Below are 21433 nucleotides of genomic sequence, written 5' to 3' on the forward strand. Positions count from 1 at the left end.
CTGCTGGTCTTTCAAAGAGGGGAAGCTCATTGTCGGCTTACATCATAACATTTTGTTCCTTTTCAAGAAAATGGCCTGAACTCGAACAAGGAAATGTTGAAATTATGTTAAACTGAAACAAATACTATGAGTGTGTTTCACCAAGCAAATACCAAGAAATGGGTTGCAGTTTGTCTTTCGACTTCACTCGCAAAATCCGCGATGGGACTGAAGCTCCCAGTGATTAAGTGACGGTGTAGAGCTCAAAATAGCTGTCAATCAAAATGGGATTCAGCCTTTCCACTGATCCTCTAATCATCTTGCAGAAGCTCCGCGTCCAGACCAGCCCACAGCTCCATTCACCCCCAGAGACACTCAGCGTCCGGGGGCGGGACAAAATCGTGGCATTTATCCAATGACCGGCGAGTTTCGAAGCAATGAAAAAAACTTTCCATGCAGTCCCGTTGAAGTGAATAGACGCTCAGCTTCTACGGGCAAATGCATTGACGCTGCGGGAATGTATGAGAAGTTAACAAAATCGAGTCAGTCGATTTGTGATAAGTAGCTGATTCTGAACGAACTCGTCTTCGAGATGAACGTGTTCTAATGCATTTGTAGTCAATGAAATGTTAACACAACTGTACATATTTGACCATTTAATTTTTAACATTTTAGGGGAAGCTGAGCTTCCCTTGCAGTCTTACAGAAATCGCCACTGCTGTGCATATATGGCATTACATCAATAACTTCTCAAATATCTCTCAAGTACTTGATATTACTAAAATATGGTCTATTTTAAGGTAGATTTTGTTGGCGGGAGCTCATCATTCCTCCCACTCTAGCTGCAGTTCATCTAACACATTGCATTTTGTCACTTCTTCTATTTATCCCTGTGTCAATCAGCAATCTTATTCCTACAGCAGTGCTTATCTGCTTACTTTGATGGAGTCACATGACCCAAAAATGTAGCAGAAGGTCCTTAGTGAATGCTTTGATGGGAGGAATTTGGCTAATAATAATGACTGCGAAGTCCTCAGGAACCAAACCTGTTAAAATGCCATTCGTGCTCAGCATAGTGCCCGAGATATTTCATTCAGTCAGATAAACAAATAACAGATCCAGGTTGGTGTGTGCTTGTTTACTGGACTTGCTTATCCAGACGGTGGCTTGATCATGTAATGTGCAGGAAATTAAAAATACTTGCATTAGTGCCTTTCAGTTAATGATCCAATTCATCGTCAAGGTCTTGTGTGGTTAAGGTAAGGTAAAGGCTCTGTCCAGGCCAATGAAACTCCTCCACACCAAATTGGTCAAACCATGTCTATAGACCCAGTGTTGTGTACAAGGGCACAACAGGGGCACAATCAGGCTGGAACAGGCCTTGCCCAAACTGTTGCCACAAAGTTGAAAGTATATGATTTGTTTTGTATTATTATTTTATACAGCTTATATATTAGCAACCACAGACCCTTGGATTTGGGTGGAGAGTATAGTATAGACACCTGGTCTTTAAAAGCTTGCACACTGGTTAAACATACCAAAATCCAAAAGAACTGTGGTCTAGCTGGTTAACTGGTTAGCAAATGGACTCATGTCTAGCGCCATCCAATTTCTATCAATTGCGTAGAATGTAGAGCCACCTTGACATTGTGATGTACCTGATCCATATACGTGGGGGAAATAAGTATTTGATCCCCTGCTGATTTTGTAAGTTTACCCCCTTACAAAGACTTGAACAGTCTATAATTTTTATGGAAGGTTTATTTTAACAGAGAGAGACAGAATATCAACAAAAAATCCAGAAAAAAAAACATTAAATAAAAGTTATAAATTAATTTTTATTTAATTAAGGGAAATAAGTATTTGATCCCCTACCAACCAGCAAGAATTCTGACCCCCACAGGCCGGTTATGTGCACATGAGGCACACAAATTAGTCCTGTCCCTGTATAAAAGACTCCTGTCACAGAATCAGTTTCTTCCGTTCAAATCTCTCGACCACCATGGGCAAGACCAAAGAGCTATCAAAGGACGTCAGGGACAAGATTGTAGACCTGCACAAGGCTGGAATGGGCTACAAGACCATCAGCAAGAAGCTTGGTGAGAAAGAGACCACTGTTGGTGCGATAATTCGAAAATGGAAGAAATACAAGATCACAGTCAATCACCCTCACTCTGGAGCTCCATGCAAGATCTCACCTGGTGGGGTAAGAATGATTCTGAGAAAGGTGAGGTCAGTCCAGAATTACACGGGAGGAGCTTGTCAATGATCTCAAGGGAGCTGGGAGCAGAGAAATGCTGGATATGACCCCAAGAACACCATCCCCACCGGGCATTTCTCTGCCTCCAAACACGGCGAGTGGAGTTGATGCCAAAGAGCTCAATTTTGGTCTCATCTGGCCATATCACATTCTCCCAAGCTTTCTCTGAATCATTCAGGTGTTCATTGGCAAACTTCAGACGGGCCTGTACATGAGCCTTCTTGAGCAGAGGGACTTTGCGGGCACTGCAGGATCTCAATCCATTACGGCGAAGTGTGTTACTAATGGTTTTCTCTGTGACTGTGCTCCCAGCTCCCTTGAGATCATTGACAAGCTCCTCCCGTGTAATTCTGGACTGACCTCACCTTTCTCAGAATCATTCTTACCCCACCAGGTGAGATCTTGCATGGAGCTCCAGAGTGAGGGTGATTGACTGTGATCTTGTATTTCTTCCATTTTCGAATTATCGCACCAGCAGTGGTCTCTTTCTCACCAAGCTTCTTGCTGATGGTCTTGTAGCCCATTCCAGCCTTGTGCAGGTCTACAATCTTGTCCCTGACGTCATTTGATAGCTCTTTGGTCTTGCCCATGGTGGTCGAGAGATTTGAACGGAAGAAACTGATTCTGTGACAGGAGTCTTTTATACAGGGACAGGACTAATTTGTGTGCCTCATGGGCACATAACCGGTCTGTGTTTTTTTCTGGATTTTTTGTTGATATTCTGTCTCTCTCTGTTAAAATAAACCTCCCATAAAAATTATAGACTGTTCAAGTCTTTGAAAGGGGGTAAACTTACAAAATCAGCAGGGGATCAAATATTTATTTCCCCCACTGTATAATCCATATAATTGCTAATGTACACTATTTTGTTCTGTGTTTTTCTCCCAGTGGACACCAACAGAGACACCAGGGGGTTGTTTCTTTTACTGTTGGGTCTTCTTTTTTATATTCTACACTGTACTCTTGGTGTGATCTTTGCAGAGCACACACTACTATGGTAAGTAGCAGCAGTTTTAATTTGCTTTCCTTTGTAAACTTATTATTATCTTATTATAGTTTGATGTCCTGTATGTCTTTAGAAATGATTATAGTCTTTTCTACCTCAATGCAGAGCTGGGGGTATGACGGTACATTCGGTATACCGGCTTTAATTCCTCGTATGGTATGTATTTTTCATATACTGCCATACCGTAGCATAGGTAATACAACTGCTGTAGGTTTCAATAGGATGCAAATCATATAATATTGTTCACCTCTAAAATCGCTATGCAGATTACAGCTCACTAGTTAGCCAGGTAGTGTTAGCATAACAGTGTTAACAGATGAGAGAGGTTTTATTGATATGATGGAATAAAATAAACAAAAACAGCAAAGAAATGAGCTGTATCGGCAGTTAAAATGTTTTTAGTTTCAACATAGATTAAAACACTATATACTGCACGGTTTGTTGTGGGGCACAGTTGCTGCAAAAAAGCAAACGGGCGCCTCTGGCGCCACAGCGGGATATTCCGCTTGCACACTAGCACCGAGTTTCTGAACTCCTCGGTTCGAAACTCGATGTTGCCACCGGTCGGCTGGGCACCATCTGGCGGGCAGAAATGGCAGTGCCTGCAGCAGATACTAATTGGCTACCGTATCTGCAGGGTGGGGGCTGGACTATGTGTGGGTGGGTGGGTCTTCATACGCTGTGTAAGGACCCTGATTGGCGGAAGAGACGCATGTGCAGAATGCAGGGGCGAGAAGAGGAGGGCTGTGCATGTGTTGGAAGAGGCGTGTACAGCGACGCGCTCTCCTCGGATGCAATCTGGTATATCTGGTAGCAGCGGAAGACAAATTGCGCTAAATCGGAAGGAAAACAGGGAGAAAATGCATTTTTTTTAAAAAGCAAACGGTTGCGTTACTATCAGGGTGAAAATACTTCAGTTTTTTGCTATACCGACAACACCAAAGCAAGCTGGAAGTGTAGATATGTAAAGTCGTCCACTTTTCTACAACAGACCTGTGATCAAGTTATACAGTCAATGGAGTCACACATCAGTGGAGTCATCAGTGGTAACTGAGAGACTGCAAACGTCGTTTTATTTGTTAAAGTGAGAGCTGACGGTAATTGTATAATACTTAAATATTATATTAATAATAAGCATTATATATATTGCACCTGTTTCATGCGTACTGATTCCATCATATATTGGGTGTGTTCGAAAACCTAGTGAGCTGCCTTGCTGAATTACTGTCTACATAGGCAGCTGCCTCAGTAGAGAGGATTCTAATAAGTCAATGACTTATAAGGCAGGTTATTCGAACACGCTACTTAGACAGCGATTCCATCGGGTTTCGCTTACTAAGCTTACACAGTTAGCATCTTGCCATTCAAATCAATGGGATGGGGTGGCACAGCGCGCTAGCATGTCAACTAACATCTCCCTTCATGTACCGAAAATGGTTAAATTAGCTGACAAGCCCGAATTTGCAAATAAATACACTTGTGCAAGTTAAAAAGCAATAATAATTTATTTACGTTTGAAAATAACTTTTTCCGCACCTTCCGTGACGTTTTTTTACATTTTCCTGTGAGAGAAGAGCTGCCGCACTGAATGCTGGGATTGCCTTGATCACTAAGGACGCTTCCGATGCTTACTCATTCTTGAGTCAAAATAACGTTGACATTTTAAGATGCCTAACTAGACAGCATATTAGGGCATCTAGGATTTCGAACAACCTCCTTCTCGGGAGTGCGCGTAGGATGATGTAAAATGCTGTCTATGTAGAGAGCTCGCTAGATTTTTGAACACACCATTGTGTCATTTTGTGGGGCCAAGCAAAGCTTATAGTACTCAAAACCTTGTATATACATAGTGAAATTAAAACCTTTTATATTCTATGTACCAGAACATAAGTCCCAGTCATACAAAAAATAAAACATACAGTGCCTTGCAAAAGTATTCAGCCCCCTTGAACTTTTCAACCTTTTGCCACATTTCAGGCTTTAAACATAAAGATATGAAATTGTAATTTTTTGTGAAGAATCAATAACAAGTGCGACACAATTGTGAAGTGGAACGAAATTTATTGGATATTTTAAACTTTTTTTAGAAATAAAAACCTGAAAAGTGGGGCGTGCAATATTATTCAGCCCCTTTACTTTCAGTGCAGCAAACTCACTCCAGAAGTTCAGTGAGGATCTCTGAATGATCCAATGTTGACCTAAATGACTGATGGTGATAAATAGAATCCACCTGTGTGTAATCAAGTCTCCGTATAAATGCACCTGCTCTGTGATAGTCTCAGAGTTCTGTTTAAAGCGCAGAGAGCATCATGAAGACCAAGAAACACACCAGGCAGGTCCGAGATACTGTTGTGGAGAAGTTTAAAGCCGAATTTGGATACAAAAAGATTTCCCAAGCTTTAAACATCTCAAGGAGCACTGTGCAAGCGATCATATTGAAATGAAGGGAGTATCAGACCACTGCAAATCTACCAAGACCCGGCCGTCCCTCTAAACTTTCAGCTCAAACAAGGAGAAGACTGATCAGAGATGCAGCCAAGAGGCCCATGATCACTCTGAATGAACTGCAGAGATCTACAGCTGAGGTGGGAGAATCTGTCCATAGGACAACAATCAGTCGTACACTGCACAAATCTGGCCTTTATGGAAGAGTGGCAAGAAGAAAGCCATTTCTCAAAGATATCTATAAAAAGTCACCTGGGAGACACACCAAACATGTGGAAGAAGGTGCTCTGGTCAGATGAAACCAAAATCGAACTTTTTGGCCACAATGCAAAACGTTATGTTTGGCGTAAAAGCAACACAGCTCATCACCCTGAACACACCATCCCCACTGTCAAACATGGTGGTGGCAGCATCATGGTTTGGGCCTGCTTTTCTTCAGCAGGGACAGGGAAGATGGTTAAAATTGATGGGAAGATGGATGGAGCCAAATACAGGACCATTCTGGAAGAAAACCTGTTGCAGTCTGCAAAAGACCTGAGACTGGGACGGTGATTTATCTTCCAACAAGACAATGATCCAAAACATAAAGCAAAATCTACAATGGAATGGTTCACAAATAAACTTATCCAGGTGAAAATGGCCAAGTCAAAGTCCAGACCTGAATCCCATCGAGAATCTGTGGAAAGAGCTGAAAACTGCTGTTCACAAACGCTCTCCATCCAACCTCACTGAGCTCGAGCTGTTTTGCAAGGAAGAATGGGCAAAAATTTCAGTATCTCGATGTGCAAAACTGATAGAGACATACCCCAAGCGACTTGCAGCTGTAATCGCAGCAAAAGGTGGCGCTACAAAGTATTAACGCAAGGGGGCTGAATAATATTGCACGCCCCACTTTTCAGTTTTTTATTTCTAAAAAAAGTTTAAAATATCCAATAAATTTCGTTCCACTTCACGATTGTGTCCCGCTTGTTGTTGATTCTTCACAAAAAATTACAATTTCATATCTTTATGTTTAAAGCCTGAAATGTGGCAAAAGGCTGAAAAGTTCAAGGGGGCTGAATACTTTTGCAAGGCACTGTATTGCACATAATATAGAGTGAAACCGTCAAAATCTTAAAAAATACAGTGATACAATTTTTTGGTCATACTGCCCAGCCCTACCTCAATGCATTTCTAGAATTCTTTCAATGTACTATGAAATGTGTTTGGTCAGGACATAATAGCTTTTAGTGTTTGTCTATTTTTAGGACTTACATGAAAATTGGAACACATTTTAAGTACATATGCAGACAGATTCCCAAGAGTTCTCCTTCTTCTTCTTCTTGCAGCTGTTATAGCTGTAAATGTTATTATTGGCCAGGTAAGATGAGTCAAATGAGTTGATCTGTGGCGAGTCAAATTGTATTGTGCTGTATATAAATCATTAGGACCAACCACACTATCGCATTACCAAATTAAACCATCAAAATGGTTAAGAGCTGACAGATAAAAGTCTGTTTTTAGCCATATTCTGAAGACTGAAACCAAAGGATCAGACCTGATATGGAAAGGTAGTCTGGACCACAGTCTCGCCTGAAACTCAAGGGCTACCGTGCCTTTGTATTTGAGGCAACGTTTCTGGAACAGCCTGCCTTCAGGCAGACATCAGGTCTGCTCCTTTGATTTAGAAACATGTCTGAGGACCTCAAGTACCTTAAACTAAGATGGGGATTAAGTAAGTCAGTAATAAAAGAGGGTGCCAATCCATTGAATACCTTAACACAATAAAAAAAAACTTTAAACTGATCGCTGTGGTGAATAGGAAGTCAGTGTAAAGAAGCTAAAACTGGGGTTAGGAGTCTTGTGCCAGTTAGAAATAATGCAGCTGCATTCTGTACTGTATATATACGAGCCAACAAAGGCTTATTGACACTTATTTACAGAGCATAACAATAATCCAACCCAACCCAAGTGGCGCAGTGGGATATTCCGCTAGCGCACCAGCGTTGAGATTGTAAAACTTCTCGGTTGGCTGGGCGCCATCTAGCGGGCATAATTGGCAGTGCCTGCAGGGAGGGATGACTGGAATATGTGGGTGGGGTCTTCAAACGCTGTGTAAGGACCCTGATAGGCAGATAGAGGCGCCTGTGCGGGGTGCATGGGTGGAATGGGGTTTCGTTGGGGGGCTGTGCACGGGTCGGGGGAGGCATGGGCAGCAATATACCCTCCTCAACTGCAAAAATTCTGGGATCCCCAGCAGCGGAAGACAAATTGACTACACTTAATTAAGAGAAAATGGGAGAAAAATATAAAATATATGTAAAAAAGACATGAATGAATAATTTTTCCAGATTACAGTGGTTCCTTTTAACTTGACGTCCCTTAAGCTCAAAATCTTTGAAACTTGACGTTATTCATGGAGAAATTTGTACCCTTAAATTCGATGTGTTTAGCTTTTTTTATTTATTTAATATTAAATTAACGATGAACAGCCGCTTTGTTTAGCGCTTGGCTTGAGCAGTGTGGTAAAACGTCAAAGTGTGAGTGTGAGACAAATCTGCATTTGTGTGAAATAACCATCAGATTTACTCTGAAAGCTCCACATGTATCTGTATTTAGCTGGACTTTCTCCTGTTTCACTTTTAAACTTGTGTTATAGCTCAGGGTGCTGAGAAATTATAAGAATCAGCTTTTCTAAAAAAAAAAAAACACTTAAAAAAAAAAAAAGCTTAACGTGACTTAATGTATTAAAAGAACGACATAGAAACACTGAACCTCTCTTAATTATTACTGCTCATAAGTTCTCTCTACTAACGAAATTCCTTGCTCGTTTTAGTACAATAAGTCACGTTAAGCTTTGTCCGCCAGTTGTTTTGCCGCTTCTCATGTGAATGTGCCTTTACTGAACGGAATACGGTATTCCAAGATCAGGCATCTCCACTATTAAAAAGCATACAGAAACAATAAAGAAGTAAAGATAAAGTGCAGGTTTAATTGTATTTTTATTAATATTTAACTGTTTTTCAATTGTATTTCAGTGTTTTAATTATATATTTGTGTTATTTTCAGTGTATAAGTGGCAAAAACAACCCCATTATTTTACATTAGCCCAAAATATATGCAATTCCAAGTGGACCATGGAACACTTTAACAGGTTTCCTATACATCCTTATGGGAAAAAATACCTTGAAACTCTGCCTTTTAACCTTGATTCCACTCCCAGAACCAATTGACGTCGACTTTCAAGGTACCAGTGTATCTTCAAATCTCTCTGTGTTGGAGGAAACTGCTTATGACAACAGAATTTGTTTATCACAAAAAAGACTTGGGGGACCAGAGATCTAAACCATCATCATCACTGAACTGAAAAAATTATTGGCATCCAAAGTTTAATGTGCCTAAAAAAGCTGTGAGTGCACAGATCAGCAGCTCTTAACTGTAGATAGAGCTGATTGATGTCTGCAGAACAGTGAAATGAAATATTGTGCTTTTGAATGATTCTGCCCATAGCAATGTACAGTGCCAAGTATTGATCCTTGAGGGACTCCTTTGCTAATGGGAGCAACAGTAAAGAGGATACTACCAATATTTACTGAAAATAAGGATAAAGATAGGATTTAAACCAATTTGTCTAATTATTACATACTCAATGTGGCCAAGGAGAAGGTTATGATTAACAGTGTCATATGTAACACTAAGACCAATTAGAATCAGGATGGCACAGTAACCACAATCCAATCCACAGTAATCCTAAAAGATCATTCATGAACTTTAACATGACTAACTGTGCCATGAAAATGGTTTAAACCAGATTAAAATCATTTTTGCTTTTCCATTATTAGAGAGATGAGCCCAGAGCAATTTTGAGATGGAACAGGCATACAGTGTATCACAAAAGTGAGTACACCCCTCACATTTCTGCAGATATTTAAGTATATCTTTTCATGGGACAACACTGACAAAATGACACTTTGACACAATGAAAAGTAGTCTGTGTGCAGCTTATATAACAGTGTAAATTTATTCTTCCCTCAAAATAACTCAATATACAGCCATTAATGTCTAAACCACCGGCAACAAAAGTGAGTACACCCCTTAGTGAAAGTTCCTAAAGTGTCAATATTTTGTGTGGCCACCATTATTTCCCAGAACTGCCTTAACTCTCCTGGGCATGGAGTTTACCAGAGCTTCACAGGTTGCCACTGGAATGCTTTTCCACTCCTCCATGACGACATCACGGAGCTGGCGGATATTCGAGACTTTGTGCTCCTCCACCTTCCGCTTGAGGATGCCCCAAAGATGTTCTATTGGGTTTAGGTCTGGAGACATGCTTGGCCAGTCCATCACCTTTACCCTCAGCCTCTTCAATAAAGCAGTGGTCGTCTTAGAGGTGTGTTTGGGGTCATTATCATGCTGGAACACTGCCCTGCGACCTAGTTTCCGGAGGGAGGGGATCATGCTCTGCTTCAGTATTTCACAGTACATATTGGAGTTCATGTGTCCCTCAATGAAATGTAACTCCCCAACACCTGCTGCACTCATGCAGCCCCAGACCATGGCATTCCCACCTCCATGCTTGACTGTAGGCATGACACACTTATCTTTGTACTCCTCACCTGATTGCCGCCACACATGCTTGAGACCATCTGAACCAAACAAATTAATCTTGGTCTCATCAGACCATAGGACATGGTTCCAGTAATCCATGTCCTTTGTTGACATGTCTTCAGCAAACTGTTTGCGGGCTTTCTTGTGTAGAGACCTCAGAAGAGGCTTCCTTCTGGGGTGACAGCCATGCAGACCAATTTGATGTAGTGTGCGGCGTATGGTCTGAGCACTGACAGGCTGACCCCCCACCTTTTCAATCTCTGCAGCAATGCTGACAGCACTCCTGCGCCTATCTTTCAGAGACACCAGTTGGATGTGACGCTGAGCACGTGCACTCAGCTTCTTTGGACGACCAACGCGAGGTCTGTTCTGAGTGGACCCTGCTCTTTTAAAACGCTGGATGATCTTGGCCACTGTGCTGCAGCTCAGTTTCAGGGTGTTGGCAATCTTCTTGTAGCCTTGGCCATCTTCATGTAGCGCAACAATTCGTCTTTTAAGATCCTCAGAGAGTTCTTTGCCATGAGGTGTCATGTTGGAACTTTCAGTGACCAGTATGAGAGAGTGTGAGAGCTGTACTACACACCTGCTCCCTATGCACACCTGAGACCTAGTAAAACTAACAAATCACATGACATTTTGGAGGGAAAAGGACAAGCAGTGCTCAATTTGGACATTGAGGGGTGTAGTCTCTTAGGGGTGTACTCACTTTTGTTGCCGGTGGTTTAGACATTAATGGCTGTATATTGAGTTATTTTGAGGGAAGAATAAATTTACACTGTTATATAAGCTGCACACAGACTACTTTTCATTGTGTCAAAGTGTCATTTTGTCAGTGTTGTCCCATGAAAAGATATACTTAAATATCTGCAGAAATGTGAGGGGTGTACTCACTTTTGTGATACACTGTATGTTAACACCTCTGGATTGAGATTTTAAAATTACTCATATTATAAAATGATTCATATTATTATAAAATTCCCCTTGAACCAAGAGGTCCCATAGGACTAAGACTCTAGCAACCGTTTATAGGGACTCCAACTGTGTGTATAGATAAGAGCAAGTGATGAAAAGCTATGTCTCCTGCACACAGCAATCGTGCAACAGACATGAGAAGAACCAAGGAGTTTTGTTGCATAGCGTTTAAGCTTTTAATTAATTATCACTTAGTCATGGGAGAAATTGATGCATTACCCACATTACTTTCAACTGGCATGAGTCAATGAGAAGCGAGAGTCATTAGCAAACCTCAGAAGACCCACTCCATTACTCTCCTTCTCCAAGGGTCTCTCGTTTTTTTCTCTAGTGTCTGTGATTAGGATGTTTCTGTGTGATTTTATCAAATGCATTCACATTCGCAATTTCACAGAAATATTAAATAACCTGTAACTCAATAGAGACAACAGAGCAGTGCATGGCACAGAAATATACAACACTGATCACTGATTAGAACTCAACAGTACCACTCTTAGCATTAAAATATCCAAAATGAGTCAGAGGCGACCCTGACTAAACTGTCCTAAGGTGCATAGAAAAGCTATGCTTTAGATTCGTGATAGAGAACAGATGGATGGATGGATGGATGGATGGATGGATGGATGGATGGATGGATGGATGGATGGATGGATGGATGGATGGATGGATGGATGGATGGATGGATGGATGGATAGATAGATAGATAGATAGATAGATAGATAGATAGATAGATAGATAGATAGATAGATAGATAGATAGATAGATAGATAGATAGATAGATAGATAGATAGATAGATAGATAGATAGATAGATAGACTGCCTGGCCAAAAAAAGGTTACCACCTGGATTTAACTAAGCAAATAGGTAAGAGCCTCCCATTGGATAATTGCTGCATGAGTGATTGTTTGAGCTGGCTTACTTAACATCCTGTGGTCATGGAAAAGATGTTAATCTGTTTCAGAATGGTCAAATTATTGGCATGCATCAAGCAGAGAAAACATCTAAGGAGAAGCTGAAACTACTAAAATCGGGTTAAGAACTGCCCAACGCAAAAAGTGGAAGGACAGTGGGGAAACATCATCTTCGAGGAAGGAATGTGGTCAGAAAAAAATCTTAAATGATCGTGATCGGCGATCACTTAAACGTTTGGTGAAATCAAATGGTAGAAAAACTACAGTAGAACTCAGGGAAATGTTTAATAGTGAAAGTAAGAGCATTTCCACACGCACAATGCAAAGGGAACTCAAGGGATTGGGACTAAACAGCTGTGTAGCCTTAAGAAAACCACTTGTCAGTGAGGCTAACCGGCAAAAACGACTTCAATTTGCTAGGGAGCATAAAGATTGGACTCTAGAGCAATGGAAGAAGGTCATGTGCTCTGATGAGTCCAGATTTACATGCACAAATGCCACTTAAAACTTTACTGTGCAAAAAAGAAGCCATATGTTAACCATGTCCAGAAGCGGCGTCGACTTCTCTGGGCTCGGAGGCATCTAAGATGGACCATTACACAGGGGAAACGTGTATTGTGGTCAGATGAATCAGCATTCCAGGTCTTGTCACAGTTTTGCAATTCTAATTTTTGCCCATTCTTGTTTGATACAAGACTTCAGCTGCTCAACAGTCTGTGGTCACTGTTGTCCAGTTCACCTCTTCAGAGTGTGTAGGCCAGTCAGGCACAAGCACTTAGTGTCTATGAGGCTATTCTGTAATACATGCAGAATTGGGCCTTAATGGCAGCACATCTCTCTCTAAAATCCCAATATATGCCTCTACATGAATAATGCCATCACACATATGCAAGTCACTCATGCAGTGGGCACTGATGCCCCCCTAGTCCATGACAGATGTTGGCTGTTGCCCCTTTTGCTGAAAGCGGTCTTTTTTCAAAAAAACAGCTGAAATAGTAACTCATCTGACCATAGTATGTGTTTCCACTGTCTGTCCATCCATTTGAGATAAGCTGAGTCCCAGAGAACTGTGGCTATTCAGCATAACATTGATGTATAGCTTTCTCTTTGCATAATATAGTTGCAGTTTGCATTGCTTAATGCAGCGTCTAACTGTGACAATGGTTTATCAAAGTACTCCTGAGCCCAGGCGGCTATATTTATCACAGTAGCATGAGGTTTCTCATGCAAGCTGTCTGAGGGCTGGAAGGTTTAACAGTGTTTTATGGCCTTTGGATTCCCTAAATCTTTTCACAGTATTTAGATGGTGAGCAATCTAAATTACCTGCAATCTTGCATTGAGAAACGTTCTTTTTGTACTAAGTGGTGAGTCATAACACATATTTGCTTGCAAACACTGAAGCTTATACTCAGTCATGATTCCTTCACCTGTTACCAATTCATTTACCTGTTTATTGAAGAATGTTTCAAAATGGTGTAATTTGAGCATTTGATCAACTTTGTACTCTCATTTTACCCCTCTTCCAACTTTTCTGAGTGTATTGCAGGCATCAAAATACTATATTACTTCTTCTTACTAATTGATGTAAAGAGAACTCACAATACCTCTTGCCAAATGATACAGTGGGAGATCCATACCAGTATTATGGTTTTATATTAAAAAGAGGTTAAAAAGCCGCTCAGGTGGCGCAGCGGTAAAAAGACACGCGCTGCAACCAGGGCTGGATTTCGAAGGAGCGTCGTTTCGAATCCAGCTCTGCCTTTACGGTCGAGGCTGGGCGGCTATGGACAACGATTGGCCTGTTGTCCGGGTGGGGGGCGGGACTTGAGACCGTAGGGGATGCTCTCTCAGGAACGGGGCGGTTGCGCCCTCTGCTGGCTGATTGGTGGCGCCTGTATGGAGACGGGAGGGGGTGTGGCGGAGTGTGTGATACTCCGTGCACAGTACTCTGCCATGCTACACTCGTCAAGTGTGGGTGATAAGACGGTCGATTGGCTGTGCACGTTTCGGAGGAGGCGTGGAACGGCCTCATCAGCCCCAATCAGGAGCAGGAATCCGCACTAATGAGAGGATGATAGATGGGATGAAATTGGACACGCTAAAAAAAAAAAAAAAAAAAAAAAAAGAGGTTAAAAAGTTGCTTTGTATGATTGTCCCATATTTCTTGGCTGATATACAATCTGTAGGACTTGGTGCAACCCAACGGTGCAGACTCTTCTAATATCTAATAGATGTGCTAAAATAACTTAAGAATTAACTAATAGGGTGCCCAGAGGGCACAGCAGGAGTTTCTCCTAGCGCACCAGCACTGGGATTCTAAACTATCCGAGTTCAAATCTCAGCTCTGCTACTGATCGGCTGGCAGTGCTCTGCTACCGATCGACTGCCACTGCTGTGTGGGAAAAGACTGGGCTGAAAGGGGATAGGGTCTTTGACCTTGGTTAGTAGCCCGAGGCACCTTTACACATGTGGAGGAACGCAGAGATTAAGGTGTGACTCTCAAAGCATGAAACTGGTCTCACACGCGAATTCAACAAAGTATGCGCAGAATGAATAGAGGTCGTGTCAAGGCAAATATACCCTTACTGGATCTGACTGGAAGACACCAGGAAACACCAGTTAAACACAAGTTTAGTGCCTTTCACTGCCTCTCAAGTCAACGGATTTAAACATCACTGAATATCTTATGAAGTTGACACTGTGATCATCCACCTCTATTATATGCATAAAATAAAATAACAGCTTTATACATTCCACCATAAACCATTACTCCCATTACCTCTGTTATGTTAATACTGTATACTCCTGCAAAGGACACCAGCTGTAATAAGACTGGCCCATTGATGCAGCAGGTAGAGTTGGTGTCACAGCATCAAAGTTCCTAAAACCTAGGTTTAAACCTTGACTAATATCTGTACATAACTGGTGTGTGATGCCTCTGATGGATTGACTCACTTTTACTGTATTTCAACTTTGTACCTAGTTTTCTGGGTAAGCCTTGCTCATAAGCACTAGTGAATAAAAAGACTTGTGAGAGTCTACATACTCAGACTACCAAACTGGGATCTTTTACAATTGTGGCTTTGTGCTGGACACCTGCTGATAGTCAGTGTGTCAGAACAAGAAGGTCTGGCTTTATCATTATAAAAGCCACATTTACAGCTTACGTTTTGGAAATTTTGGCATAGTATATATAACATAAGATATATAACAAGATGTAACATTAGATTTTAAGATAATTGTAGGTAACAAATCTGAAATCAAACTCAAAAACAACTTTAAAATTAAACTAGAAATGTTTCCCCTCTGTGCTTGCCATTAATAATGATGTGTTTTTGTTTACTGTAATATTTAAATAATTTAAGTTTACAGGTTCCTTATGTGTTTTTGGTTCCAAGTAGGACCCTTAATGCTTCTCAAAGGCACCGTCACCTCACAGCAAGAAGGTCCTGGGTTTGATCCCCAGGTGGAGCGGTCCGGGACCTTTCCCTGTGGGTTTCCTCCCACAGTCCAAAGGCATGCAAGTGAGGTGAATTAGAGATACAAAATTGTCCATGTGTTTGACATTAAACCTGTGAACTGATGAATCTTGTACGAGTAACTACCGTTTCTGCCATGAATGTAACCAAGGGTGTAAAACATGACATTAAAATCCTAATAAATAAATATCTAACAACAATATCTATTTATTATTATTATTATTATTAAATATCATATTATTATCACATGGGTCTGACATTACCTGCAAACACTGGGTGCAACGTAAACAGGGTGCCAATCTATTGCAGGGCATAACACACTAACACACCAATGCATTCTAATTTAAATGTAATGGCTCCAAAATATACACACACCAGCTACAATTATTATAAGTCCGGCATTTTAACTGGCATAATGTTTGGTAATTAGATAGTTCTGTGTAAAAAGATGTGCAGTATCAAAAATTATTAGGACTACTCTAACTGATTAATTGTTCTTAATGTTGTTTTGGAATGAATATTAGGATAATGAAGTTTGTGATTTATAATTAAGCATAGTACACAGTTTAATTAGGTAGGGATGTCCCAATACAGTTTCATTAACTGTAAATGAGGGCAGCACGGTGGCTCAGTGGGTAGCACTGTCACCTCACAGCAAGAAGGTCCGGGTCCTTTATGCGTGGGTTTCCTACGGGAGCTCCGGTTTCCTCCCAGCCTAAAGACATGCAAGTGATGTAAATTCAAGATACACAATTGTCCATGACTGTGTTTTACATTAAACTGTAATGAGTAACTACCGTTTCTGTCATGAATGTAACCCAAGTGTGTGAACATGACGTTAAAATCCTAATAAATAAATAAATAACTGTAAATGAATGTCAAATGATGCCAGATGCTGATACTGAACTGGTACTGATGCTGTCAAAATCGATCTGACTTTCTGCGAGCAAAGTATACAAAATCTTTAAGGTGTGATGGGTCCATGTTCTAAGTGTCCTTGTATTTATGTGGATGATCTGTTTCATATCAGTCAACATTAAACATATTTAAAGCAGACCATAGCAAAAAATAAGTCGATATAAATGCAGTATTGACCCAATACTGACTCAGTCATATCAGGACAACCCTAAATCAAGGTACATTTTCAAAAAAAAAAAAAAGACCAATACTGGTTCATCCAGTCCTCTATTCTAAAAGAGGCAACACATGCGTAGTCAGTGCAATGTCGAATAGCATCAGCATTCATTGCGGCTTCAAATACACCCCTAATTCCATCATTATCGAACAGGTTTCTGTAATACAAAGCTGATCTTATATTCGGATAGATGATACCAAGTGGCCCCCTGGAGAGACAAAAGATATGCTTCATTCAGTAGTGAAAATACCAAGCAAGACAAAGCGATGTCTGTTCTATTGTTACCAAACCAGTACAATGCAAATCTCATTCACAGGGAAATGACATGGAACGACCATGTGCATGCATTTGTGTGGTTCTTTTCTTTAAAGCTTTTGGCCTGTGTTCGAGCATCAGCACTACGATTGAATTTCTTTCATGGTTACGGTGCTCTGGCTTTCGCAGCTTCAGCACCACATGAGTGAAAGGTTCTCTAAACCGGCTGCATCGCGAGCACAGAATGAAAAGCAACTGGCTTCTTAGCACCTGTATTAATGCCATCCGAACCCTGTAATAAAGCGCATTAGCCTCACCTGAGCTGTGTGCAGAATCCATCCCGGACTCGCTCAGGATGTTCGGGTCGCTCTGAGATCTGCCTCTGTGCAGCAGGCATTTTTCTGCATCTTCCGAGGAAGCCATGGAGGACGCGGTGGGAGTGCTGGATTTAGGAAGGATGCAGCCTGTGGAGACCCCGAACCCCCAAAAAAAGAGGCAGTCAAGGTCAGCAGCTCACAGAGATGGTGGTGGTGGTGCGGACGCGGTTCGGTTTAAGCATCCAGTCAGCATGCTGCTTGCTGTCGGTCGGAGGCGCGCGCAGGCTGTGTGTGTGTGTGCGCGCGCTCGTGTGTCCTGTAGACGCGCTCTGGTGGCTGCTATTTTTGCTTATGCCACTGTAACACTGGTCTGGTCACCAGCACGACAGACAGCGCATGCGTCTGTGATTAATCAAGCGTTACATTTTATGGGACGCTGTTAATAGGGCGTTTTATTCCCATCATTAGTGCACAGTTTTAAAGAGCCATTTGGAACAGCATACACGCATCCCAGTGGCTGCAGGGTGACACCACAGGCGGAGGTTTCGGTTACAGATGAGCATGATTCACAGCTGGTCAAGATCCATGTTACAGCTGGTCCTGTTCTGTGTACTGTAAAGAAATACGTCTGTCCATATGTGTTTATTCAGTGTGATCATTTTTTTTTTTTTTAATACACCCCCCCCCACACACACACACACTTTTTTTTACCCCCAATTTTTCTCCCCTATTCTAGTCGTGTCCAATTACCCTGATTTAATCCTCTTTACTGGTTCGACCCTTCACCGCTGACTGAGGACACCTCTCAACTGATCAGTACAGACTGCATTTTTCACCTGCACCAGTCGAGTTCATACACTAATGGACGCTGTGTACGGAGGGTCACACCCCCATCAGCATTATTCCTCAGCCCTGTGCACGCGCCATCAGTCAGCCAGCAGGGGCCGCAGTCGCACCAGTTATGAGGACCTATGATCCGACTCTCTACCCTCTAACCCTGAACTACAGCCAATCGTTGTTCATGCTGCCGCGATGCATTCAGAACCCCAACTCGTACTAGCGTACTTTACCGCTGCGCCACCTGAGCGGCCAGTGTGATCATTATTGGAGGACAGTGGTTGGAAAAAAGGGAAACCCAGGTGTACCTACCGATGATAATGATGATGTAAAGATAATGAGATTTATTATATTCATTATTATTGTTATTATTTTATTAAAGATAAAAATTATTATTGTTAGTAGTAGTAGTAGTAGTAGCAGTGGTATTGTTGTTGTTAAATAACTAATCATTATACTCATTTTGTCATGGTTGGGTATAGGGGGCAGGAATACACCCTGTACAGGGGTACACATACTCTATTGCAGGGCACAATACATCCCAATAAATTTTAAATATGATAGCTCCAAAATATACATACAATAACTATTAATATACTGGTATAATAATGTTCTATAATGTCATTTACTTTTGTAGTACTGTTAATTAATTGTTAGGTAGTAGTAGTAGTATTAGTGATAGTAGTAGACATAGTATAATTGTCATTGTTGTTGAATTTCTAATCATTATATTTGATGATGATGATGATGATTTTTATTATTACTCATTTTGTCATGCTTGATTATGATAACGGTCATACTGGTCGTACATTACCTGCAAACACTGGGTACGGGTGCAGGAATGCACCCTATACAGGTAGTAGTGGTATTGGTAATAGTAGTAGACATAGTATTATTGTCATTGTTGTTGAATATCTAATCATTATATTTAATGATGATGATGATTATTATTATTATTACTCATTTTGCCATGCTTAATTATAATAAGGGTCATATGGTTCTGACATTACCTGCAAACACTGTGTACAAGGGACAAGAATGCACCCTATACAGGGGTACACATGCAGGGCACAACACACTAAAAATAATTCATACAAAAAAGGAAAAGAAAAATTTACATTTTAAATCTAATAGCTCCAAAATATATATACAACAACTATTAATATGATGGCATAATAATGTTCTATAATGTAATTTACCTTTGAAGTACTGTTAATTAATTGTTAGGTAGTAGTAGTATTAGTGATAGTATTAGACATAGTATTATTGTCATTGTTGTTGAATTTCTAATCATTATATTTAATGATGATGACGATTATTATTATTATTATTATTCATTTTGTCATGATTGATTATGATAAGGGTCACATGGGTCGTACATTACCTTCAAACACTGGATAGGGGGCAGGCATAACGTTTTGACCACTGACAGGTGAAATAAATAACACTGATTATCTCTTCATCACGGCACCTGTTAGTGGGTGGGATATATTAGGCAGCAAGTGAACATTTTATCCTCAAAGTTGATGTGTTAGAAGCAGGAAAAATGGACAAGTGTAAGGATTTGAGCGAGTTAGACAAGGGCCAAATTGTGATGGCTAGACGGCTGGGTCAGAGCATCTCCAAAACTGCAGCTCTTGTGCGGTGTTCCCGGTCTGCAGTGGTCAGTATCTATTAAAGGTGGTCCAAGGAAGGAACAGTGGTAAACCGGCGATGGGGTCATGGGTGGCCAAGGCTCATTGATGCACATGGGGAGCGAAGGCTGGCCTGTGTGGTCCGATCCAACAGACGAGCTACTGTAGCTCAAATTTCTGAAGAAGTTAATGCTGGTTCTGATAGAACGGTGTCAGAATACACAATGCATCACAGTTGCAGGGCTGTTTTGGCAACAAAAGGGGGACCAACACAATATTAGGAAGGTGGTCATAATGTTATGCCAAATCACATTAATATATATGCCAAATATATTAATATACTGGTATAATAATGTTCTATAATGTCATTTACCTTTGAAGTACTGTTAATTAATTGTTAGGTAGTAGTAGTAGCAGTAGTATTAGTGATAGTAGTAGACATAGTATTATTGTCATTGTTGTTGAATTTCTAATCATTATATTTAATGATGATGACGATTATTATTATTCATGTTGTCATGCTTGATTATGACAATGGGTCGTACATTACCTGCAAACACTGGGTACAGGGGGCAGGAATGCACCCTATACAGGGGTACACATACTCTGTTGCAGGACACAACACATTAACACCCCAATACATACAAAAAAAGGAAAAGAAAAATTAAAATTTTAAATCTAATAGCTCTAAAATATAGATACAACAACAACAACTATTAATATGTGGTATAATAATGTTCAATAATGTCATTTACCTTTGTAGTACTGTTAATTAATTGTTAGTGTTATTAGGTAGTAGTATTAGTAATAGTAGTAGACATAGTATTATTCAATTATGATAAGGGTCATATGGTCCTGACATTACCTACAAACACTGGGTTTAAGGCAGTAATACACCATTTAAAGTGTGTCAATGTATTGGCCATAATACACACATCAATGCATTCTTAAAAAAAAAAAAATAATAAATCATACAATTTCAATCCTATGGGTTCAAAATATACACACAGCCACTTTAAGTATTACTTTGCAAGGTATATAATGTCATTTAACTTATTAGCAATCTTAATTCATTTGGGGCGGCACGGTGGCTAAGTAGGTAGCACTGCCGCCTTACAGCAAGAAGGTCCTGGGTTTGATCCCCAGGTGGGGCAGTCTGGGTCCTTTCTGTGTGGAGTCACAGATGTTCTCCGCGTGTCTGCGTGGGTTTCCTCTGGGAGCTGCGGTTTCCTCCCACAGTCCAAAGACATGCAAGTGAGGTGAATTGGAGAAACTAAATTGTCCATGACTGTGTTTGATATAACCTTGTGAACTGATGAACCTTGTGTAATAAATAACTACCGTTTCTGTCATGAATATAACCAAAAGTGTAAAACATGTTATGTCATGTTAAAATCCTAATAAACAAACAAACATAATTCATTATTTGGCACTACTAGTAGTAGTATAGTTGCTGTTGAATTTCTAATTATGTTTGATGATGATGATGATTACTCATTTTGCCGTGCTCAATTATGATAAGGGTCATATGGGTGTGACATTAACTGCAAACACTTGGTACAAGGCAGGAATGCACCGTCTACAGCATGCCAGTCTATTGAAGGGCACAATACAC

General features: G+C 40.7%; 1 protein-coding gene across 1 annotated transcript in view; it reads right to left on the reverse strand.

Moving 5' to 3' along the window:
- phactr3a (phosphatase and actin regulator 3a) overlaps positions 1-17468 on the reverse strand; it is an 87517-nt gene extending 70049 nt beyond the window's left edge. The window contains exon 1 of the mRNA XM_063015583.1: positions 17348-17468. Coding sequence (XP_062871653.1) covers positions 17348-17453 — 106 coding nt within the window. The 5' untranslated portion in view covers positions 17454-17468. The remainder of the gene's footprint in view (positions 1-17347) is intronic.
- Between the last annotated feature and the right edge of the window lie 3965 nt (positions 17469-21433).

This window comes from Trichomycterus rosablanca, chromosome 19, assembly GCF_030014385.1.
Source record: "Trichomycterus rosablanca isolate fTriRos1 chromosome 19, fTriRos1.hap1, whole genome shotgun sequence".
Lineage (NCBI taxonomy): Eukaryota > Metazoa > Chordata > Actinopteri > Siluriformes > Trichomycteridae > Trichomycterus > Trichomycterus rosablanca.